General features: G+C 38.8%; 1 protein-coding gene across 1 annotated transcript in view; it reads right to left on the bottom strand.

The window, feature by feature from the left end:
* Positions 1–1,736: 1,736 nt before the first annotated feature.
* NRG3 (neuregulin 3) overlaps positions 1,737–26,179 on the bottom strand; it is a 570,166-nt gene continuing 545,723 nt past the window's right edge. Inside the window, exons 11-12 of the mRNA XM_014940346.1 lie at positions 17,276–17,446; positions 1,737–11,450 (exon numbers count right to left, since the gene is read on the bottom strand). Coding sequence (XP_014795832.1) covers positions 10,943–11,450; positions 17,276–17,446 — 679 coding nt within the window. The 3' untranslated portion in view covers positions 1,737–10,942. The remainder of the gene's footprint in view (positions 11,451–17,275; positions 17,447–26,179) is intronic.

Below are 26,179 nucleotides of genomic sequence, written 5' to 3'. Positions count from 1 at the left end.
CTGTGACTGCAAACCAGGTGAAGAGCTTCATCCAAGGCAGGTGTGTGGGTTGCATGTGGGTGGGAGCCTTACCTGCAGCAGCGTTATACTGCCACCCAAACCTGTCCTTAGCCCTGGGCAAAAGGAAAAACCTTCTTATTAGACCATTGGGTTTCAGCATCAAACTCATCCGAGCCTGTGCCCAGGGGATAAGGTGCCTGGAAGAGCAGCTTTGAACGTAAAACCAATTTCTACTATTTTGTAATGTCGATGTGTTCAAAAGCACTTGGACTAACACCGCTAAAGGAAGGCAAATTTCAAGCAAAAAACATGCATTAGCAGAAGCCGAGTGACAGGCTCAGACAGCTATTCTGAGCTACATGAAAAAAAAAAAAAAAAGAAGAAAAAGCCGAAGTGTTAGCTAGGAAAGCAGGGTGCTGCAGGGCCAGAAGCCATGTGGGGGGAGCTGGGAGAGCTGAGCAGAGCTGTGGAGCACCCGCTGACCTCCCAGCCCTGCACCCTTCTTGCCTTTCTGGTCCTTGGCTGAGATTTAGGGTGCCCAGTGCACTGTGAGCAGAGCCGGCGGTGGCAGGGAGCTGCAGAGACTCGAGGCTTCACCCAGGGGCTACCTGACATTGGCTAGAGAGGTGGTTTTGGAGGCACTTGAGCAGAAAGTCTCTTTGGGGTTTGGATGATGAATAAATGTGGCATGGAGCAGTTCAACACAAACTGCTGGGGACGTGCATGAAAACACGACCCTGGGCACAGGGGGAGTGGTAGAGACAAGAGGAAATTGCCTCGAGTTGTACCAGGGGAGATTTAGGAGGGATATTAGGAAAAATTTGTTCACCAAAAGGTTTATCAAGCATTGGAACCACCCCTGGAGGTGTTTAAAGATGGTTTAGGGACATGGTTTAGTGGTGGTTTTGGCAGTGCTACTTTAATGGTTGGACTTGGTGCTTTTAAAGGTCCTTTCCAACCTAGACAATTCTATGATTCTCTCTACACAAGGCACTGGGGGCTGCAAGGAGGGGTGGGCACCATGTTCCCTGGGCCTGCCCCAGCTGGGGAGCCTCGAGAGGTGCCACCACCCCAGTGCCGTGCACTGGATTGGATGTGGGTGGGTGACACTGAGATTTTGCCCCATCCCCACAGCCGCTGCTGGGACACCCTGACCTGTGTCACTGTGTCCAGGTGGGAAGTCATTTTGCAAAGAACTTGTGCTTCCTTTTGCTGGGGCTCCAGAATTAAAGATACTGCCGCCTCTGCCTCTCATCTTGGTAGAACCTCCGTGCTAATTTTGACACTTCAGGCTTTCTACCTGTTTCATTTAGCCTAAAACCGAGAGGCTTGCAGGCAAGACTGGAAGGACTGACTTCAGCAGCAGAAGACTTGCGCTTTCCAAGCAGATGCCTCTGTGTGTGCCAAGATGCCAGAGACCCCTTAGCCTTGTCGTCTCAAACTCCAGCTAATCCCAGCCGATTCTCCCTCTAGCGAGGCTGAATGAAGAAATCTTTTGTCTTCAGATGGATGAGTCTCGACCCTCTTTGCAGCTTTGCTGACAAATGAAAGCTCTGAGAGAGAGATGGCTGGCGACAGCAGGAGCACACCGCTTCAGCAGGAAAAAGGGTCTGAATTCAATAACACAGTAAAACTCATTTGTGACACTAAGTAGAAAAATGATACTGTTCACTTCGCTTACACATATGGTAAACCAACCTGGGTGCTGGGAGTATAAAAACGAGTCAAAATACAGATTGATTCTGAAATCAGTTCTTTTTTTATCCTTGAAAACCATGGACAGGAATGTACAGCTCCACAAAAACGGAGGCCAAACATACCGAACCAAAACATTTCCTGGGATGCTGTGTGACAGTTTTTCTAAGGTTATTTCCTTTCAACCACACTCAGTCTAAAAGCGGCTTCCATTTGCAGTTAAATAACTGTGGTACACATTGCACACTCCTGGAAACACAATCTTTGTCATAGGCACTATGATTATTTTTCTTCTGGTTTTATTTCTGTTTTTACTGGTGAAAAAATAAACACAGTTGAAAATAAACACCTTCTACCCCCTTCTTCAATGTGTTTAGACTATGTGGTTAAGTGGCTATTCTCTCCAGCTATTTATATGAATAAACTTTAAGTTGGAGCATTCTTTTCTGTGTTCTAAAAAAAGTCTGTGTATGTAGCTTTACATATATATATATATCATTCAGAAGCCCTAAATCCATCTCAAGTGTTTATCAGTGATTTTACTGACAACAGAATCAATTTTCTTGCAATCAAATAGTTGTCTTATTTCAGTGAATGGTTCAAGACTTTCAGCTGCTAAAAAGAAGGTTTCACAAGACTCTCCCTATACATTGAGAACACTCAGATTTCATGTCCACGTTCGGTGCTGTTTCATGCACACCTACAGACCAGTTTTAAAGTAAACCGAATTTTGTGTAACATGGAAAAGATCTAGTGATCAATAAAGGAAATCATGTAATCAGATGTAGCTACAATAAAGGTTCATCTATTTAAATGAAGCCTGATTGATTCTACTTGATAAGTGCTCAGCAAAAAGTCTGAAATATTAGATTTGTGACTGTTAAGACTAGTTCTGGGAACCAATCATTCCACTTTTATTTCTGGACATCTTATTGTTTTTGACTAAACAGTGAGGTCTGAAAAACTATTTAACCAGTAAATCAGGCACATGGTTTGCAAAGGCAATTCTTCCCTTGCAGTTATTCCAACTATCCCAGCTGGGTATTCACAGTGAACAAACCACATTTTCATCCCCTTTGTTCCATTTTTAAGTGCTTTCAGTACAGGGATTTGCTCCAGGTAACCTCAGCAGCCAGTGATCGAGGGGTGCAGGGCACTGCCTGGCGTTCTCTCGCTGACTGAGGAAGCCAGGCAAAGCGCTGCCACCCAGATCCCACCCACAAGGATGGAGAGTTGCCCATCAGCTGTAGTGCCTTCCTAGAGCACAGGCGTTTGCACAGTGATGTGTTTTCTTTATTCTCTGAACCCATCTAGAGACAACTTTAAATTAATGCAAATGCAAAACTACTCTACTATTTACTGGAGAAACTGAAATGAAAATCACAACTTTCTTGCCATCTATATGGGGTTATAGAGGAGCCTTGTTTTAAAGGATTGTGATTTCTAAGCTTTTTTTCCAAGTCACTCTTTCATTTCACTATTGGGAGAGTTTCTTATTTTTAGCGTAGGAGGCCTCCCCTGCTGTGAAACCCTGTTCCTTGCCCGATGAAAGGGCTGAGCCTGCATGATGATCCCTCACAGCCCCAAGTGCTGCCTGCAAGGTTGAAGGAAGGACTGGTTTGCCCTGCTTGCCAGAAAGCCATGTGGGGCTTGCTGTGTCACCCACATCTCCAGCAGTGGGGTGGTACTGCCACCTATATCATAGAAATGTCCATTAGTCCAATGAAACTGAGATGGAGGTTAAAGAGAGTGGTAAATGCTGTCCTGAGAACTCTGAAAGTCCATCCTAAGACACTATAAACCACCAAAATTTCAAACAGGCTACCAGTTTACATATATCACAGCCTGCAAATCAATGTGACCAAACCATACAGAGTCATTTTAACATTACTGATCTGTGCAAATGCTAATGGAACTAGCTGGAAAGGTTTTTGGTAATTAGCCCTTACTTACAGCCCTGTCCACACTACAGAGAAGGCAGAGCACATCTCTTGCCTTATCTTTGCTTAATGTTTTAGGTGTTTTTATGTACGCTGGCTCTTGGAAGAAAAAAAGGTTTCTCAGGAAGAAAGCCAGGCTAGATAAGCACACACATGGACAAAACCTGCTCAGAGTAACTCTCCCCTCCCAGGGTGCCAGTTCCTACTCTGAGGTCAGAATTTTAAAGACTTCATCTCCTGAGCTGCCTTGGAAGAGACCCTGCCATTGGTAGCTGAGATGAAGATGCAGACAGGCCAAATCTGCCTTCACTGCTTCTCTATACAACGTACAGAGAAGCAGCATAGAGAATTAAATCTTAAAGATAACTTTGTTAAATAAAACTAATAACATGAAAAATCAGCCTGGCAGCTGATCCATGCTTAGATGCGAATGCATACAATTGCTGCAGAACAAGCAGGGAGAGTTTTGCTTGAACATATACTTGATTTTGGACTGCCAGACCCAGCTCCGACCTATAGCATTGGAGGACCTTACACCACTCTCAGAACTGGAGCTGAGTGATCACAACCAGTTACTCTGTCAAAGACAGATCAGCGATGACAGCTTTAAGAAGACTTTGGAAGCAGCTTCAGCTCTGCAATAATCAAGGAGAATATGCAATGAAGTATGACAAATGAGGTTAGTTGGAATCAAACTGCTTTAATGCTGTTCTGAAGTTACCCTGACGGGCAGAGATTTCTGCTCAGATTGCTCCAGCTCTGGCAGTGGGAACTAAGGGGTCAGGTCAAACCATGAGCCACAGCCTCACACACTGTAAATCAGCACTGCTGATAGCACTCTGTATAACCTGACAGCAACTGTGAATCCGTCCCATCATTTTTTAGTTCATATTATTTCACTTCAATTTAATGAGACTTCACGGAAGTCAGTGCTGACACCTGCCTTTTGGTACGGCCGCGACGGAGGAGCTGCAGACACCTCTGGGGCTCGGGGCGGGCCAGCTTTAGAAAGGAGCACAGGTTAGCACCGTGGAGGTGGAAATCTGGGTTTTATTTCAGTCAGCTCAACTGCTGAGCCACCATAAATATCTTCCTCTGGGAGCCTTGTTCCCTTTACATTAACTGTGCTTTCAAGTGAAGCAGCTGCCACTTGCACAACACCAGAATCTGACCTGGAAATTTTACATAGTCCATTTTTTTCTTTGCAAATATATTAGTTTTATTTAACTTTCCATGTAACACCCAATGTTGCCATTGATATGCACAAAAATCTACAGCATTTTATGGGCAATTTGATACAAAAAAGAACTAACTTGAACATGCTTCTCAGAGAAAGGTTAGAAAGGTTTTGGTTGGAAGGGACCTTTAAAAGTCATCTAGTCCAACCCCCCTGCAATGAGCAGGGACATCTTCAACTAGATCAGGAGAGAAACATGAAACACAGATCTTACCCATGCTCCCTTATTGTGATATAAATCTTAATATTTGTAATTTAGCTTTGTAATATCGAATTTTTAAAAAAATACTTAACATAATGCAAGCATTTCAAGTAAAGGTGGTTTAAAACAATCAGAGAAGAAATTTATTATATTTTTTTAGGTCTCTTCTTCCAAAATTCAACACTTTAAAGCATCCCAGAATTTGGAAATCACTAACCTAAAAAACAAACTAGTGCTGATGACCACAGTTTCACTGACATGAAAGAAATCTGAGAAAGAAGTAAAAGTAAGGCAAGTTTCTCAGTTGATGTGACCAGACCCAACTCAAAATCCATCCCTCCTCACCCCTGGAAAAAGCTGTGCCATAGCCAGAAACCCCCTACTCTCTGTGAGAACCAGGAGAAGCTCCCTAAGCTCTTCTACAGAAGTTCACAGTGTGCATGGTGCTGGATGGTGGGGGTTGTAATACTTCTATTAGTTGCTTTTCCCCCATCAAGAACAGTCAAAATCTGAGCTATTTCTAGGACATTAAAGTTTAGCAGATAGCTTCAATCTTAGTATCAATTGGTAGGTTTTTGGAAAATAGTCATGGAGTAGTCATACCTCTTTTCTTTTTTTGGGATGCTCATTTTCTCTTTCCTGGAAAAGATCAGAGATAATCTGAAGTGAATGAGTTTAACTTGACTCAGAAAGCCAAAGTGAAATCTAAACTGCATTTCTGTCCTGCTTGTGCTGAAGTACACGATACTTGCCTCCGCTTGGTATAGGAGTAAGCTTTATGTTATAAAAGAAACATCATCTTAATGTATTGTCCAGCAAGGGAAACACTGAGCCTGAATTCTATAAAGTAAGGTCTTGGACATATTACTGGCATGACTTATAAAATGGCCTCACTCAGTCTTCCTTCATTACCCTGATGCACCTCAATAACCTTCAGCTACTACTGTTTCTTTCAGACAAAGCAATAAACTATCTTCTTATTTTAGAATATTAATTATTCTTTGTATTCTTTTCAGTTCTTGTATTATTATGTTTTTAGATTCCAAATATTTACACAAATCAGAGCTCTCATTCCATAGTCCTTCAAAGCAAGATGTACATTAAACCAATAACATTTGCAATATAACTCTTAATTTTATGAACTTTGGCATTATTTATATTACATAATTTAATCAAACACATGTTAGAGGTCTTAACCTTTGGAGAAATTTTAGTATGAAATTTCAGAAATTCGCACCTGGCAGAAAATTGCATTTGAATATATATTTATCTCAGGACACTTCAGATGACTTCTGGTCTTTGGTACTCTGAAAGAAGTCAGAGGCTTCTGGTCTGAAATCTCACAGTAGTTCCCAGTGCTGGTCAGAAGAACCCAAAGAAAGCATCTGACTGGAAACATTGATACTGGCAGATATGAAGGAATGGCAAGAAAATGCCTTGCAGCACAGGCCGCATAAATCCTTCTTCAAGGGCAAGATTTCCCATCAGGTCTACCCAAAGCAGATAAATTTTGAAAGTTTTAGGCCTTAAATTTACTCAGTGGACATCCCCAGTGTCCCAAACATTAGGCTGTAATTGTACTCTTGCTTCTGAGGGCAAGATAAAATTGAACATGATGCTGAGCCATCACAAATTCAGTGATTTCAGTAAAACCAGAGTGGGCATGGGGCAGTGCAGAAGCGGATCTTGCAATGCAAGAGCAAGGAATAAGTACAAAAGTAATCAGTTCCCAGTCACTATAGGGATGTGGTACAGACCACGGTCACTGTTAAGGAAAAAAGAAATATAAATTGCATGTAGGTCTCCTCCTGATGGTGTTACAGAATATATTGCTAAAGGCTACAGTACAAATACAGGATTTCCATGCCACTTACATATGTTATATCCTATACTTTATTTACATTCTTCAGCCATCAATAAACCCCTTTCTATTATAGCTATAAAATATTATAGTTCCACATAAAAAAAAATATAGGTTGTCTTTCTTTATTTTATTATTTATCTGGGAAAAGTTTCACAAGAACAGCCTTGTGGTACTAGGAAACCACTCCTTGTTTACAGGACTGCTGACCAAAGAGGAGACTGCTAAATCTTTTCAAGAAAGGAATGGTCAATGTAGCCTGTTGGTGTCATGTGATCGCTGTCTCCACAGCCGACATTGAAAATCATGCTGTAATAATAAAGAATCAAAACATAATTACCTTTGTTCCAAGGGACAGTAAAAGAATTACAAATCTGGGATTTTCTTCCCCTTTTCCTTTTCTCAAATACTACCAACATGGTCATTAATAATGTCAGGTAGTTTTACTTTTTGGCATTTTCAACAGATAAACTGATATGAGTATGATTTTCATAAGCAAAATGAAGGTGGCTCCATAAATCAGTGTAAGCTACTAAGCTTTGTGACACTACATTGGACATTGAGTAAAAGAGATTTGGGGTATGATCATCTGTTAATAGAAACTGTCATTACTGCATTGACTACATCAGCTGAGAGCATGGCTGGGGTGCTAGGTACCAGAAGCATTCTGAAGAGCTCTTTTTCCACAGATGCGCTTGTCGATCTAAACATGATTCTGTAAGGATTAGAAGGTTTCAGTTTTTCAGTGGTTAATGCTATGAAATGTGCCCATACTCACCTACTTTTCCTATTTCAAATGCTGGGATCATTCTATTTTTATTTTTTTTTAGGGTTATTTTGGTTTGTTTAGAGGAAATTCTACACAGAAGGAAAAAACCTCAGGATATACACCTCTCATAATTTTACTCCACAGTATTATGCTGAAGAGACACAAGCTTTCTCTGTTCAGTTCAGGGAAAGTTCAATTTATTTAATTAGCTATTCTCCCAGTTTACGTGAGTGTAATGCTGCGTGTGTGAATTTTCCCACCAGACTACAATTGGAACTTCATAGGTCAGATATAATTTTTAATTACGTTACAGGTAAATGATTGAGTTCAGAGCTTCTTTTAGGGAGATTATAGTCTGTTTCCAAGGCTGGGAACAGATGTAATTTTAGGAATGAATTGCTTTTTACACTGAATGGCATCCCTTCCGATCCACTTAGTTCAGTGGGACCATAGGGGTCAGAAATAAAGCAAAACTTGGCCTACCATTTTGGCTGTTTCAGTACAACTTCCTTTTGTGTCCTCTACATAATTACCAGACCTCAGAGAAAATGTTGTCCCATTCACTGTAAAATAGGAAGGTCCACGGAGGAAAATAGTTGCATTAGTGAAACACACAAACAACATTAAGGCTACCTAGTTTGATGTTTTCAAACCTTTTTCTTTTCCTCTGCAAACAATGACAGTTTCAATAGGATCTGAAGCGATACTCTTCACAAATAATACACTAGTCTGTCATATGGTTAATAGTAACGTCTCTCTATTCAAACATGCTGAAAACTGAATAGAACAGTTAACATATAACAGTCACACATCCTTTGCTGAGTACAAGATCGCATCTCTAACATGAACTGAAGATATCCTCACCATTTCAGATCTTCATCTGTCATTCAACATTTCAATCTCTTAAATACATTGCTTGTCCCCTCCTTCTGGGTCTTTCGGGGGTGCTGAGTGAACACATTCTCTCCATAAAGGCATTGCTTATGATATGGTTCTTTCTTCAACAGAAATCTTGCCGTGTGTTTCCAATATATTGCCAGGTGAATTTGCAGAGGCCGGTAGGATTTGGGGGGCAATAAGGCCTTACATCTGGATTGAAAAGATTTAATTTTGGAACATCTATTTGGGCAGGACTCTGCACTTTATTGCAGAGAGACTGCATCTTGATTAGATTAATGGCGAACAATTAATTTTGATCACACTTCACAAATTATTGAATCAGAGCTTTATATAGGAGCCGGTTTTTTATATTACAGTTATGGTCACACCAGGTGAGACCACTCCTCATGGTGATCCCACCTTACTGCTACAACAAAAGCTCTGAAGAAGGGAGTCTGAACAAGGCATGCTCCATCCTGGGCCATAAAGCATAGTTTGCCCTCAAATCTATTTTTATTGAAAACACACAGCAAAGATTACAGTCATAGAAAGTTCTGTAAACAAGACAATTTCATCAACTTTATCTTAAGAAAAAAAACAAAAACAAAACCCCAAAAGAAACTCAAAATGACTTGCTGAATGAAGACTGTGAATAGTAATTTTTTTTACTGCCTTAACAAAAATAATGACATACACCTTCAGCATTTCTTTTTCCAAATTTACTTGACAGAGGTTAAAATATTGCTTTATTCTGACTCAACATACAACAGCACTGGATGATCGATTGTGCTATTTTGGGAAGTCTTGAGACTTGTGAACTGGGAAGTCTGGGGCACATTAATAAATTTAACAATTAATTTGCTGCAAAGGAATATTTTAATACATTCTGTATATACTGTAAATTTTTTTTTTAATCAATCTTCTGACATTAACCAGGGAAGGCAATTTAGCAATTATTTATTATCGTTCATTTTCTTTTTCCCCATGAATAAGCAGATATTTTAATACTAATAAAACCAGTAATGTGTCTGTCACTGAACCCAATTAATTGCATTATTGGCATATTGTGTTACAATTTATGGGGGGAGGAGGGACTCAAAAGAAAGCAAATGCAAAAAAATGCTTATAATGCGATTGGGACACGGCAACCAGGAAATGACGTTTCTTCTCTAAGGCCTTAATCCCCTGCAGGGAGTCATTTGGTAGAAAACATCTGCTCTTACATGGCCCCATTAGAATCAGATCTGTGCATGCTTGTGGGTCTGCCCACACGGAACCATCTGCAGGGTTGAACCTTAATGTTCACAAGCCTAAGCCACGATTAATTAAAGTGACTGGAGTACTGAAAGCAGGAACAAATTAGGGCAGCGTGGACACTTATCGGCTGGATTTTGATCATACTGGATCTCCCTGACTCTTCTCTGAAAAAAACCATAATAAAAAATAAGTTAAAAAAATACGCACACACTCAGAAGTGCTCCTTGAGAGCTTACAAATACCTTCAAAGTATAACAGTTTAGAAATGTTGAGGGGTTGGTAACGAACAACAGAGTTTATGTTCCCGCTCAAAAAAACCCAAACCCAAACCTATCATAATACACACTTCTGCGCTTTCTCTTGTTCTTCCTTGCTCTCCACCAAGGCAGCTCTGTTAGGCAAAGCTCAGAAGATGGAGCAGCCATGGGCTCCTGACCACTGCATCTCTACAGACCCCAATCCCACTCCACACTTGGCCAAACCCAAAGCTCCCAATGTTTCCATTGACTATCTTGGGCTGACTGCCACACTAAAGTAAGGTCAAGAGTTAAGCATCTGGCTCAATTTAGGGATCTATTATCATTCCACAGTAGGTACCAGACCTCAGAAGTAGATGTCTGCGTGCCTACTATGAACCTGGAACCAAGAGGAGAGAGGGAGAGGGGATCAGGTCTGTACCAGGGTGATGGGACTCGCTCCCCAGGGTCTGAATCCCTGGCCAGCAGCTCCCTGCAGCGCTGCCCTGAGACCAGAAATGAATCTAAGAATGATCTTGGCCTTTGCTGAAAAGAAGATGCATAGCCTAAGCCTTCGGACAGCTGAACGGGACAGTGGTAAAATGCTCTGTAACTGAAACCGTATGTGTAATCCTGCCTAGAAAGCACCTGATGTACGCTTCATCCCTCCTGGAACTTTTCCCTTAAAAAAATATTTTGTTAAAAAACACTATGATATGAGGGCGATTGACTATTTGGTTTCTTCTAAGTAGATGCTCTTAAATTAATGCATATAAATAATTTGTATTTAATTTCCTCCCTTCCTGTTTAGCAAAGCATCGAATGCACAGATCTCTCGTTTCCCCTCCCACAACCCCCACACAAAGTCACTTGGTCAATACCGAGTCTCTTTGCGTTTCGCTTTTTAAGACAAATTGTGCCTCTCGCTCTGACTTGGCCATGGGGCTCATGGGCAGAAAGGCCGTGTTTTCGCTCGCGCTGCTCTCTGCTTCTACGCTCGCCAGTTCATAGTCCTCCGACCGCCTCGCGTCCGTCAGAATCCGAATCTGCTCCTGCACAGTTTCTAGCAATATTTTGACTTCGTGTTGTTCTGCTATAAGACAATTACTGACTGGGGAACTCACATTGACAAGTTCAGCTGAATAGGAGTTTTTGCACCATTTGATGCCTGTTACTTCAGAAACATTTTGCATTTGCATGCAGGCTTCGTCCAAGCCCACAGACGGGATGATGGGAACGGAGTTGGCCCTTGAAGATGAATAGCTGACCAAGTCCTTCTGATCCACGTTATTAAAATAAGGGGTTGTCTCTCTTGAAGGCAGTTGCATATTTATTGAAGTATTCTGAGGAGTTTTTAAACCACTGGATGAATACCTGGAAAGAGTAAAAAGAAGTTTTTTGTTGTACATCAAGCGATCAGATGCAACCGGCAGCAGGAACGCTGTATGAGATTCAGTGAACTGTGCCCAAAAGATACATGTCATTTTTCCCTCACACTAGGAGCACTTGGTAATAGTGGGGCCCTGGGGAAAACAACAGACTCTGGAGACCTGGTTTTGATTCTCAGATCTGCTGGTGGCAAACCGCTGCTTTTCTCTCAATGTCATTTTGCCCACCAGTATATGAGAATAATGACAATTCCTTTTTAGAAGATTTCAGGACTTATTCTGTATTGTCAATTTTCTTTGAAATTAAATTTGAAAATTTGTTCCTACATTCCTAACTGGGGAAATGGATTGATGCTTTCTTCAACACCAGAACTCTCAATGTCAAGTGGCTATTTTAGGAAAAAAAAATTTAAAAGTTGCAGGAAAAAAGAGCTTAAAACATGGTTGTGTAGTCTTTCTTTACATCGAAATGAAAGTCTGTGCTCCCCTTCAAACAATCAGAGCATCTAAGTACCTCTGAAAAACATGGGGTTTTTTTCCAATAGCCCATACTCCTAACGTTGGCCTGATTTTTTTTCTTAGATCTCATCTGGAAATACAGGTAATATATTGGGCTTGAGCAAATGTCTGTGCTTTCCTGATATTACAATCCTGTGTTTCAACCCACACCCCCCACTTTATCCTCCATTAATACATATCATAGCATGATTTTATTTATCGTGAGGCAACTTTGATGAATTTTTATCAACATTTCCATTTTGTTTCAAAGCCAAATTCATTATTCTGATCAGAAAGTGTTTTCTTTTACAGGAAATACTTAAAAAACAGAAATGGAAAGTATACTAAATATAAAATAAAGGAAACAATGACCAAAAAAAAAAAGATGTTTCCCATCTGAGAAGTAGTATTACTGGAAATTTGGTCCTCTAAGAGTTACTATATCTAGTCATGATTTCCAAGGACCACAGACATCACCTCAATACCGGAACATATTTTATTTATAATCAGCTTTCTGATCATATCACTATTTAATAAGGCAAGCTAATGGTGAACTCTAATATGTTTTATCCATGAACAAGGAAAGCAACATTTAGATCTGTTGTGGAAGCAGGTGCTTTAAGCTCTGACTTGAAGGGTATTTTTCTGAAAGCTCCTTAAGCCTGTGGACTTCACTAGGGATATCCTTCTACCCTTACCTGCCTTGCTGCTTTTTGGCATTAGCAGAAAGAGAACTAAGGAAAAGAAAGTGAATGGCATGAAACAGCCATAGTCCAATATTAGCACACAATGCTAATTAACTGGAAAGGCTTCCTTTGGCCCCATCCTTCTGGCAAGCTGTCAGCCAGGAGAGAGGAGGAGATATCTTTAGGCTCATTTCCAGCAGAGCACCGCTGACTTGTAATTAACTCGTCTATGGTGACAGCGTGTTTGTACAACTGCTTGACACATTAACCTGTACACGTGCAGGCATGCAGTTCTGCACAGCCCCTGCACCAACACTCTCCAGGCATCCCCAAAAGACCAGCTGGGAGCTCTGCGATAAGGAGGTGCTGTGATCTTTGCTGCTATCTGATGGAAAGAGATACTGCTTTGGGAGGTGGGACCCAGGGGAATAATATAGCAAGCGGCTTTTTTGGACGTGTGCTAGAAACTTCTTGTTCATGCCATACAGCTGCATTTAGGTTTTACATCTCAGCCAGCTGGGACTCAGCTTTTGGTTAATCACATTTTCACTATGCTTAGACACATTGTAGCCGTTTATGTAGGGCCTTTTTACAACAGACTTCAAGAATCAGTATGAATGAAATACTGATCAGGGATATTATTCCCGAGGGAGGACAATTAAAAAAAAAATAAATGAAAACAAAAGAGTGCAGACCTTTGGGTTGTGCCCATTCTTGTTTCCTTTGCTTATTATATAATTGTTCAAACGACTATAGCTGGAGAGATCGCATCAGTTGCATTATTCCCTTTTTTGGTAATTCAGGCCCTAAATATATTCTGGGCTGCACCCTGAAAACAAAGGGAGTGAATGTTTTTAATGACTTTCACATGCAATGGATGTATTATATGGATGATATATAAGCAAAAACAAGAAAAGACTGAATTAAAATGTGTTTGGTGAGAAAACAGTAACATTTGCCAATTCCATAATAGAGATTCAATTATTCTTGCTATTTTGAAAACTAATTGGCAGCAACATTAACATGTAACGCAATACCTGGCATATTTCCATAATATTTTTTGAAGTAAAGATAGACACACAAATTTTATGCCAGAATTACATGTTTCTGTCCTGTGCTCACAGGGCTTTCAAAGGAGGACTGAGGTTGAACTAAAGCATGTACACTGTGCGCAGTAGGCATGGTCTTAAACTAGTAGGGATATTACATCTAAACCATGTGAGATTCAGCTTTTGGTTAATTACAAACTGATCCATGCTCCTACTTTGAACATCCAATTGCTGCTGTTTTCAATAGACTGAGACTTAGACCTATAATTGCAGAATCTTAATTACATTTTCCTGTAATTAACTTTCCCAGAACTATAGTTCCTCCTAAGATATCTTTTTTTAATCTGAAAAATTATTTTGTCTAAATAAATCCATTCATGTGCATGTATTTCAAAGCGCAGCTCTCTCTCCACCCTTTTTCTAAAATCAAGCAAAAAAAAAGAAACTCAAACATTTATAAATATGCAACAGCAATTACATTATACTCAGACAGTGTTTAAGAGTTTAAATTAAAGAATGAAACTGAAAGAAGCATAATAATTTTACTGCCCCCTCAAAATAGATATTAAAGAGAGACAGAAGGGATCAGAACTTAAAATACAAAGTGTTTTTAATTTAGCATAGTACCAATAGCTTTGCTGTAAGCCCCATTGCTAGAGGTGTTCAGTACATGAGACTGACGACAAGGTCTGTTGAGAGGGTTGGGAGTCACTCCAGTGGCATCACCAGGCTTTGGTTCAACCTTGTAAGCACATATTCCTATATATACACCCCCCGCTTTCTACCTATAGATATGACACGTTAGGTCTTGTATACATAAAGACATGTGTATCTGTATACATACGCATTCCCAGGCTATAAAGCAGCACTTCTAACACTTCATACTGTGTGACGCAAACAGCTGTCACCGGAAACATTTGATCAAACCACTGTCCATTTAACCACACGTAAACTCCTGACACCCTCAGGGACTGGAATTGATCTCCGAGATATGACTATCATGGAGATTTTTTTTTTCTTTAAGCCCCTCATTTCAGGCAGGTTTTTCAGCTCCTTCAAGCAGCATACTAATCAAATAGCTGATATTTGACTCCAACTCTGCAGATACTAGATCCTGTTGAAAATAATGGCATCTGGCGCTTCCTGAAGGCAGCAAAAGTTTTCTTCTCAAGGTGGGATGAGAAGAGGAGCAGTTTTACCGGACTAGACAAAAGTTAATCAGGTAAATTAGCCTCTTTTCTATAAAATATAAACACAAAAATTCTGACTAAACTTCAGCCAGAGCTGCTGATGGATAAACGTCAGCCTCACAGAATTAGGGACATAAACCACTTTGATTTTTACATCCCTATAGGGAAAGACAGAGGTGAGAAGGGAGAAGAAAGGAAGGAGTGTAAGTTCTGCAGAGGACAATGGAACTTTTCATTTGGGTTGGAAATCTAATGAGAATACCAACACTATGAAACTAGCAAGTACTTAGACAGTGAAAAGTCACCCAATTGTGGGGAAACCTCTTCCTAAGTTAGAAGAATTCTACATGAAGTAGAATTAGTGAATTATTTCTTACTTTTGTTCAGGGATAAGATCTGTACTTCTATTTTGGTTGAAAAGATTACTTCATTGCTGCAATACAAAAGAACTTGCCAAAAGGTTTGTTACGCTCTTAAAAGCCTTCATTTTCATAAAAACCACTATCAGTAAAGCATTGTGATAAAGCAAGATCAAAGAATTCCTTTTGTTTTCATGCCTAACACTGACATTAAAAAATTCACTTCCATGGGTACTAGTTGAAGACTTTTGGAACCGTATTTGTGATATACACATGCTGCCGTGACTCCCTGTCACAACACACCCTTTGATGCACTTGGAGAACTCCTTCAGAGAAAGGTCCCATTGTTAGGTCTAATTCTACAGACATCCCTAGCGCACAAAATACAGATGAAGTGCTCTAATGGTCTGAGGCCAGAAGTGGTCACAGTCTGGTCCAAATATCAACCCCTTGCAGAATTGCAAACTTAAAATATAGGCCAGTACAAGATGATGCCTGTAATATCCCACACTCATTTGCTATAGAAGAGTAAATACAATGACCAACAAGACAGCTTGGCTGGTTTCTAACTCACTTCTCAACCTAGGAAGGGGCCACAGAACTATCCAGAGCCTGTGTTACAAGACACGGGCACTGAAGGGGGAAGGCTCTTAGCCCTGCCCCTTTCAGGAAGGGTTGCATTCAGAGTCACAACTTTCATAAGGATTTATACACACATTATCATACAAACAAACAATAATATATTTCCTGCAAGAAGCAATAAATAAGTTTTTCCTTAGAAGCAGCAAATAGTAACAATGAATGAAGTATGAGACAAGTTTGTACTTTTTAAAAGAAGTCACCAGACACCCAAACCTTTTGCTGCTCTGCCTCCTCCCTTCCTAGCTAAGCCCTGTTCTTGGCCTGTCTTTACTAATTGCTGAGACCAATGTTGTTAAATAGATTGAGCTACGGACGTTTAGTGAGTCAAGGGCCCCTCTCATGGAGCTCCCCAGACTGGGGAATCCTGCTGCAGGTTGGGATGTGGCCAGAGAGGTGCTGAGGAAACACAGCAATGACACACACATGTAACCACGCTTATTCCGGGCCAGCACTTGTGGCTGTCATTTCCCAGGAGGACAGAGTGGGTAGCGATAACAGCTCCTTTCTTCCCCAAGGAAAATTAAACACATAGGTGACCTCAGTTCTGCACTTCATAAAGCCAGTTCTGATACCAAAGCGTGCAGCTGCCTGCTCCCAGTGTAACCCTCCGCTTCGCTGCACTTAGCTGGGACTTATCCATGTCCAAATGAAACTGGTTTTATTTTTTATTTTTATGTTTTATTCCATACCAGATACCACTCCTATTTTTACATATAATATACTTGTAGTGATTCTGGAAAGTCTTCGGAAATCTATAGGGATATGTAAATATTATACAAAATACCTCAGCAACTGCAAAAGACTTCAAAGGCAGCTGCAGGTGCTCAGGAGCACCTCTGAAATTCAGACCTTATGTACAGCTGGAGCTCACATTCAATATTATAATAAGCTGAATTTAAAAATAAAAAATATTGGATTCTTTGTGCATTTTCAAAGACAAACCTATGTGAAGTGATTGGTCTCCAGCAAACATACTTCACAATCTACAGAGATTCATTTAAAAATACATGAAAGATGGACTTCTGAATTATTTTCTCTTATTTGCCCACTGCTGATGGAATCAAAAAATGCTGTGTAAAAGTTACTAGAACATCACGGCACCGCTAGAAAAAGCATCAGTTATAAAGAGTAACACTGTCAATCACTTACAGTTTGTTCTAATCACTCCTACAGCCTTCAAAAGGCTTAAAAAGAGCAGCCAGCCAAATAAAACTGCATTACCTTCAAAGAGCCAGTATGCTGAAAACATTCCTCTGCTTTCAGAACTATAAACCGTGGATCCACAGTACATTACACCAGAGTCGGAAGGACTATAACGGCAAAGCATATTAACCGCTTAACAGCAGCCACTCGCAAACTGGCTCACTGCAGTTATGTTCGTGCTTACCCGTGACAAGGTATTGTGTCCTGGTCTGTGATCCTTGACTCTTCTAGCTGTTGATATGCTGGTCCTGTAATTCCATTGAACCTACCCCGAGGTAAGGGAGGAGTCCTCCGAAAGGCATTTCTATGTAGCATCCCGCTTTTTTGTCCTGGGCTGCAGCATGAAGAGAGACTTCTAGGAACAACACCAAGAGTACAGTAAAAATTATCAAAGCAAAAGTGTAATCTTCTGAAAATTAAAGATTCAGGGTTAATAACTCATGGATTACTGTTTCTATAAACTTTGCTGTGATGGTCTATGACATCAGTAGAAATTCTTTATGGAAATATTGCACTATAACCCACAGTTAGCTGCTGTCTATGCAGTATTTAATACACCACCTCTCTTGTAGGAATGAAAGTAATTGACTGGTATATTAAATGTCTTCTTGTACTTGATGAAGGATGCTTCTTTTTTTTTTCCATGCTGCATACCATAATCCCGCTATATAGAGTCGACTCCTCAGACAGTATAAATGAACAGCATCATACCTACAGCTGAGCTCAAAATCAGATCTTAGAGTCCACTATCAGCCTACGGGGTCTTGCTTCCTGAGACACCAACATTAAATTGGAAGAAATATTAAGTGAAGAATGTAAGTGAAGCTTATCAACTGCAGCTTAAAGAAATCATCTAGGACAAGTTTTCTCCATGTTGAACAAAATTTCATTTCTATATTGTTTTATTATTGTTTTATATACATTGATTGTTTTCTTCTTTATACATAGGTAAATACTGTTTCTTTATACGATACAATACAAACTTGAATATGAAAAAAACAAGTAATACTTTTCTACTTATTTTAGAAAACTGCTTTTGTAAATAACAACTTTGTACTGTTTCGGAAGGAGAATGGATTTTTTCTATTTCATACAGGAATTAAAAGTATCTAGAAACTAGATTTGGTATACTAACCATAAATTCATCTGTTGCTAATGCAAAAATAAGGGAACATAGAATTAAGGCATTCCTACTGTTAACAGTAGGTCACAGTACTGCATGGTATGACTGGCTATCCATTTTCCAGCTACTCCTACTTCACTTGATGTCTCTTGGGTCTCAGAAATTAGTATGTATTACCTAATATTCTGTCACATTCTTAGCAATGTTTTAATATAGGTTTTGTAGATGCATTTCAAGAATTATTATTTTTGGTTACATGAATGATTTGAACTTCTGATACGATTCAGCTATGCAAAAGACTTTTGATAAGTTTGCTTCTCTTTTCCTATTATAACGTGACTTAAAAGCAATCTGCATTTTATACCTAGTGGGCACTTTATTTATGGTTAGGGCCACATCTACTCCCAAAGCAATTCTTGCTTGGACCAAATATGTTGGACAAACTCTCTTGGTGCATTTCCATTAAACCCAACCTTTCCTCCCCAAAGTCAAAACATAAAGAAATTGAACAGTCTCTATCCTACTGCTCAGGCTAGCAGTGTTCCACCATGGTCTCTGCTCTGTTCTCTTCCACACTTTAACTTTCCTGGTTCTTTTTAATTGAAAAGATCAATAACCCATAGCAATAGCACTCCCTCTAGGATTTTTCATGCTTCCTTAAATAGGTTTTCCCTTAGCTATTAAGGAGGCTGCAAAAAAACTTTTAAAAACCCCCAAAGTACTGGCCTTTCAATTCTGAGGGCCAAGTTCAAGTTGTGAGTTGCAGTTCATGTTCTGTAAAATAGCACTGCCACTTCACAAAACAACTGACAATTTCTGCTCAGGAGAGTCTGAGATTATTACAGCAGGGGATCTTAAAAGATGCAGCTGAATGAATAGTTCGTGATGGATAATGAATTTCAGGGGGTTTTATTGATTGCAGCATATTCATCTATGTAGTAGAAAAGTCAACAAACTGATTAATTTAACAGACTTTAGATTGATTCCAAATATGCGAGACTCAAAAGGCATTGTTTAATTGTGGTTGGTTTGACGCCCTTGCACATCTTCCTTCTTGGATGACAGCACACGGGCTCCCATCTAATAACATGCAAATTCACAAAAGCTCTGCGTTACATAGATGTCACTGAAACACACACAGGTACACCTGAGATAAGTCATATAAACTGCAGCAAAGACGCATGTAAATGCCCTGTCTGTGCTTCCTTCAACTTGCACTGAAACTCTCATTGCTACGTCTAACACCAGACACTACAGGCTGCTGAAGGTGCGTGGGCTGGTTAGACTGAAGGGATCTGGCACATGCCAACATCTTCCTGCAATCACAGCAGCTCCAGCACCGACAGAGCTTAAGCAATCGATTTGTTGCTAATGTGAGGTTCTTATGCTTTCAGAGTTTCTGACAGAAATACCTGAGAGGAAAAAGAACAAAGATAATATGTGGTCACGGACAAGACAAATTCACTACGAAGGACCAGGAAATATTTACAGATAGTGCAGCTGCATGCTGCAGGATAATGCTCATTTCTGGAAGCACCAAAGACAAGATAGTAACAATTTGTGTTAAAAGGTCTATGAATAAGTAACTCCAGTATAATAAAGTTTTTCCTTTTTCACAAAACTGCTATGAATGCCAGCATACTCTTCCTCCAAAACTGTGAATATAGTCCCTCTCAGGCTTCTGCTCTATTGCTCACGTGAAGTGTTCCTTTCTCTGACAAAGTGTTCCTCTCCTTTTGGATTTATTCAGGGAAAACATTATGGTTTCTTCCTCCCTGCATTCCAGTCTAACTGGGTAAAAGAATCCAGCCCACATTACTGAGCTGTTCAATAAAACAGACTAATAATGAAAGCTGTAGCAGATAGGTCTTTAAAATCAATTACTCCAGAATAACAAAAATCAGAGTATGTTTGAACTGGTTCACACGTTATGCATAAACTAGGGAGAAATATAGTTCTGATGAATTAATGGTTCGAAAGAAGTAGTTCAACCATCTCTAAAGTTAATTAAGTATTTGGGACTCGGTGTTGGAAATTGTTTTGTGTGAAAATTTTCCTTAGGTTGAGCAACCAAGTAAAAACGAAGTCTATCTCATCAGGTGGAGTATTCTCTTCTCAAGGCACATACACACTCCCAAGGGTAGGTAACCATGTTCATGAAGAGAAGAAGACTTGCAGTGAATTTACAGTAACTCTGGGAATCCTCCTGCACTACTTTTTAGTTAATTACTAAAGAACATCGATTATACATCACATTATGAACACATTCAGAAAGAACTTTGTCAACAGAAACATGAAGAGAATTAACAAGAGGATGACAATTAAAGTGTTGAAACTTTAGATGGGATCCCAATCCTTCCCTTCTTGTTCAATAAGCACAATGGAGGTACAGAAATAGTGACTATAACTGTGATTGTGTGTATATCTATTTTACTTATTCATGATTGCAATTCATTAAAATAAAGATGCTAAGTTGAGGGAGGAAGGAAAGTTCTAAAACTCACTGTGAATACTCTGGCTCTGTACCTGCAAAAACTATGCAGAGAGGCATATTATATTACATGCTATATTACATACTGATCATGAGATGCAAACATTAGTGTTGAAGACATGGGTTTTGTCCTTGCAAGACAGAAACAGTAAATACGTACCCCAATGATAGCTGCTAGATAGACTATGTCTTCCAGTGTTCCCTAGAAGCCACATTTTCAGGCTGCTGGACAATCTACTTCTACCCTTTGTACATATAAACTACTCAGACTTTCAACTAATTTTCAGTTTTAATAAAAAGGGTCTGTTATACCTGAGAACATAAGCATCTCTCAGTAAATACCGTGCAACAATAATAACGCTGTATCACAAAGCCCTTTTGTCAAATTATTTACAAGAACAAGATGACTCACAATAAGCACGTCTCTGTTGGAGCCTGTGTTACAGATGGCTCCCCAAAGGGAGAAAGTTAGCATAATATTTGGGAATTCAACAAAGCTGTATGTGATTAAGATAATACTAAGATTGTAAGGAGATTATTATGCCAAAAAAGCGCCATGGCATAAGAGAACTGATCCTAGTAGTTTTATTCCTTTTTTCTCTACAGCATTCTGTATTCCAAGCATTTAAATATCACTCTTTTCCCATGTCTGATTACTGTCTAGGAAAACTTCTAATCTACAATGGCACTATGACCTGTGTTTCCTAGCTCGTGTTTATGAACAGTTACATCTGGTCAGGTACTCAGCCCAGGTGATGGACTGGGACTGTACCCTGCTGTTTGCAAAACTCTATTATCCCTTCACATATGCAGGAGAAGCTTCCCAGCAGCCAGCCTATACCTACAAATCTACTCTTGTTTTTGGAAATGGGTGCATTGTTGCTTCCATTATATATTCACATATTCAGTAATAGCATGTGCTGGGGCTGATCGGGGGCTTTGCAACTCAATATAATTCCTTCAACCTACCTATATCATCTGGTCCATCATGGTTCCAACATACTAAATTGGACACATACAATAGGAAAAGGGAACAAAGCATTCGAAGGTATCTCAGTGGCACTGAGTTTAATCATCTGCCACAACTTCATCATATACTTCCTATAGTGCATCAATCAACCGTCATCCTAGAATTAGAATGATAACCAGGCTACTACTCCAGAAGGTTATTCTATATTGAAAACTTTGAGGCTTCTTTTCAGTGTAAAATTATTTATGTTGAGCATACATCTATTTGTCATATGTGCCACCATACTCCTTCATTTTAAATAGGCCTTTTACTCCTCATTAAGCTTTCTCTGATGTATTCATAAGCAGCAGTCATATACTCTTTTCAGTCTTCTGAACTGAAGACTGAAACGAGAGAGACTCTCTAATGCTGTCTTTGGAACACAGATTATTCATTCCTCATATTAGCTCATGAATGCAATTTGAGTCCATAGTAATCAAGCGACCATTTTAACCAGGTGAGATAATAGTGGTATATTCTCATGCTATATTCAAATGAAGTGACAAGTGTCTCATAAAGTGATTTTAATTTTTCTGACTTTCTGATGGAAATGTCTTGATTAATACTTCCTCTCATCCCATTTATCTTTTGCATGTCTGCATCACTTTGTAACTTGGTTTTCTTTGTAGTATATACTGAATCTTTTCTTCCTCATTTGCTTCTAAAATTTCGTTATTAGTTCCCAAATGCCTGACCTTGTAGTTAGTACTGCTGAACTTCAATCCACCTGTTATGCCACTCTTCAAAGTTATTCAATTCATTCTTTATAACTAGATCCTTATCTGCACTGAGTCTATCTTTTAAAAATTTTTTCAGTATTTTCCAACTTTTTTTATATCAGTCATGCACAAAAGCATTAAACAAAATTTGTCCCCAATGTCGACTACTACTTTGAGAGCTCCATTAGTGCTCCAGTGGTGAATGTCTTCAGCCCAGCGCTTACCTTCTCAATGTAACTCCTTATTATCTTTCTTTCAACCACCTCTGTATATGTGCATTATATTTTTTCTGCCCTTCTTTACTTTCTCCCATTAAAGGCATTAGACACATGACAACAAATCAAACATTGTCTAAGGCTGTGTGATCTAGCTCACCTACACCAAATACAAAGAAAGTCATTAGTGTAGTGTTGCAGGAACTGCTTCTGGTAAACCTCATGAGAATTTTTAGCCTTTTTAACATCTATCCACAGAATCTGCTACCCCCACATTTGCCCTAAAGTCTTGACTAGTCTAACTCAACATAATAGGTCTTCAGTTCCTTTGATAAATTTTTCCTCTTCCTAAATATTTGACATTTTCTATTCTATCCTATCGTTACATGGCACAGCTCCCATTTTGATATATTTTGCTACCAGATTTGAAATTTCATGAGCCAGTTCTCCTTCCAGACTTCTTTGATCAAGATTAACCAGATCATCTTGACTTGACGGCTTTGATTTCTGCATTTTACTTCCACTTTGACTGTAGTAATGTCTATTTTAATACATTTGATTCCATTTCCATTCTACCTCTGCCCTCAAATAATCATCCTAACTAAAAAATTAAATATGCTCATTCAGGATTGCCCTAATTGCTTCACATATTATCTCTGTCCCACCATCAGCTTTGCTTCTTCCTGTATAGTACTCCTCTTCGTCATACAGCAAGAACAATTGATTGCTTTCAGTATTACCAGTAATTCTTAACTCTCAACGATTCCTGGAAACGTTCACTTCAAGCATGACAGCTTGCCCTCTGTGATATAGTTTGTTTCTTCTCCTACACCCCATTCCTCCTAGGCATTCTTTTTAGTAAGTTTCTCCAGCAAACTATATTCTTTCCTTGGAAAAATATCAGATCCCTTATTCTTCCTTTGCCTTTACATTCTTAGTTGATTTAGTTTATCAATACTTGTTCTTTGAAATTTAATAGCCTTATTTACAGAATAACTTAAATTTACTCTTTCTGTTAATTTAAGCTAAATCAATTATATTGGAAGCATAAAGAATAAAATGCTTACTAAATTAAAAAAAAAGTTTTTACTGTGTTTTTTGTGGTGTTAAAATCTCATTAAAATGTGAACAAATTATTGTGAATTTCAGAGTAAGTTGATCCTATTTTGGCATTTTTGTAAGACAACACAACTGCTCTAGGCTGAAAGCCTCTGCGTTTGGCTTTCATCATGGTATTCTCTGAAATGAATCCCTCTAAAATCAATGATGACTGAATCAATGAATGAAAGTCAGGATGACTAATTACCAAGAAAACTGCTATTCAAAGGCATCACAACTCAATCCCATAATTAATAAAACTCTAATTTGTTTCTATCTGTTAGTAATTAAGACAGTACGGGTTTTCTTCTTACTAAAACCAACAAATAATTCGAGATGAACTTTTGAACGCATTGTATATTTTAAAGGAAGTTTACTGATTAAACACATTTGTTACTTTCCAGTTCTGACAGCACTTAGAGTTGTTTTACATACACAAGCAAGTGATGTAAACTTCTTCTACCTGCGTAATACAGGTGAAATATTTTAGAACTAAGATTCAGTGGAGATTCAAATTTTCAATTCAATCTCTGCAGTAATTCTTAGCATGCAGCTGAGGTTGGTAGAGGCAGAAAATTACTATTACCTAGTAATTTGAGTGAAATAACTAGGTCATCTCGGTCAGTCAAATTTCAGCAACCCCAAATGATTCTCCACCTTGATAATCTTACTGCCAGGCCAAAACTGTATTGGTTTTAGGAACTGGAAATAGACAGTTCCTGATTTTAAGAAATAATCACCCATCATTAGTGCCCTTGAAATCACCAGCAGAGAAAACAGCTCTGGATGTGGAACAAAATATATCTGTAGCAAGCAGAAACAAAACAATAATATAGTTTAACAGCAGCATAAAAGAGAGAACCTGCAGAGTTGCTGTAATTTTTCCAGGTTTATGGCAGGTTTGGAATGGAATTAAGGGATGTTTAGGACAAAATGTATCCCAGTAAAAAAAGAATTTTCCTCATTTGGTCACATTTGACCATTTGGCCAAAGTAAAGAAAGTGAGCAAATTAGGAAGCTGTCACATGGTGCATAAAGACAGCTTTATAAGTCCAAAATGTTCAAATCTGCTGCATATTTTATGAAGCAAGAGCCTTGTATAATAAATCTTAAGTTATACAACTACAAAAAGAATTCTTTATAAATTAAGCTAGTCATTTCACATCTTAAAACAGTTCTGAAGCAAAGAGTTTTAAGATAGACCAGTGCTTGACATCTGCAAATAAGATGACTGCTGGGCTTTTTTTTTTGGTTGGTTGGGTTTTTTTTGTTTTGGTTGTTTTTTTTTTTTTTTTTTTTTTTTTAAAAAAAAAAAAAAAAAAAAAAAAAAAAAAAAAAAAAAAAAAAACGTCAGAATAGCAGCCTGAAAAAAAACCAGTAAAACCAACAGCACTTGTATTCGTTTAACATGTACATTCACTATTGCTGCTACTTAAAAATTAGAGAAAGAAATCCATATCAAGTGAGTTCTGTATGAAGAATTTATTTTTTTTTAATTAAAAAGTGAGAGTTCATTAGATGTCAGACGTGCAACCAGTCAGAAGGGTGTATGACCCAGGCACTGCACTGACAGCCACGCACAGCACTGCCCAGGGTCAATTTCCTGTCTAACCACTAGATGGCAGAGAACACACAGACCACGATTATTTCTGTTCAATAGAAAGCTGTTTACAATTCCACACAGCAATATCATATACTAAGAACTGTTTTGTTGGGTTGGTTTTTTTTTTTTTTTTTTTTTTGTTTTTTTTGTTTTTTTGTTTTTTTTTTTTTCTGGGAAAGAGAGATTTTGTGTGCAAAGGTGTTGAAATGAGCAATCTGGGATTATGCATTAGTTCACTATAAATTCAGTGTGCCTTACTCTGTAATTTCCCTATGGAAAACATTTATTTTAAGTGATGTTCATAAATAAAATATTTTCAGTCTTTAATTTATTTCCATTTATTTTTTAAGCTTAGGTAATGTCATGGTAAAGCACCTATTTCAAACTTGGATATTGCAACTGTGTTATTAAAGGTAAGGGAATGTCACTGTGTTTTTTCTGAACTTCACCCTTTGACTAAATGGAGATAAAATTTCCCCCAAAACTACAGTGGGAAGCATTCTAGGCAGCACTTCCATAGTTTGTCTATGATCAGCAAAATTATTAAGCATATTTTGAAAATCTCTGTGTAATAAGGAATAAACCCTTAGAAATGGATCTGACATGACAGTTGGTGTTATTTTTTCATGCCAAATTAAAGGCTTAAGTAAGGTAAAAGTAGTTAGAACCCAAATATCCCTTCCTGGCTCATAGGCTGCACTTTGGTAGGTTAAGGAAATCATTCATCCAGAAGAAAAGGAACATGTAGATGACTGGGGACTGCAATGAAAATGCATCAAATACTACAGAAGCTAGATTATACCCTCATGCAACCTCAGGCTTCTTAAGAA

Source organism: Calidris pugnax, unplaced genomic scaffold (genome assembly GCF_001431845.1).
Source record: "Calidris pugnax isolate Ruff unplaced genomic scaffold, ASM143184v1 scaffold39, whole genome shotgun sequence".
Classification (NCBI taxonomy): Eukaryota; Metazoa; Chordata; class Aves; order Charadriiformes; family Scolopacidae; genus Calidris; species Calidris pugnax.
This window is presented reverse-complemented; position numbering and strand designations above follow the sequence as displayed.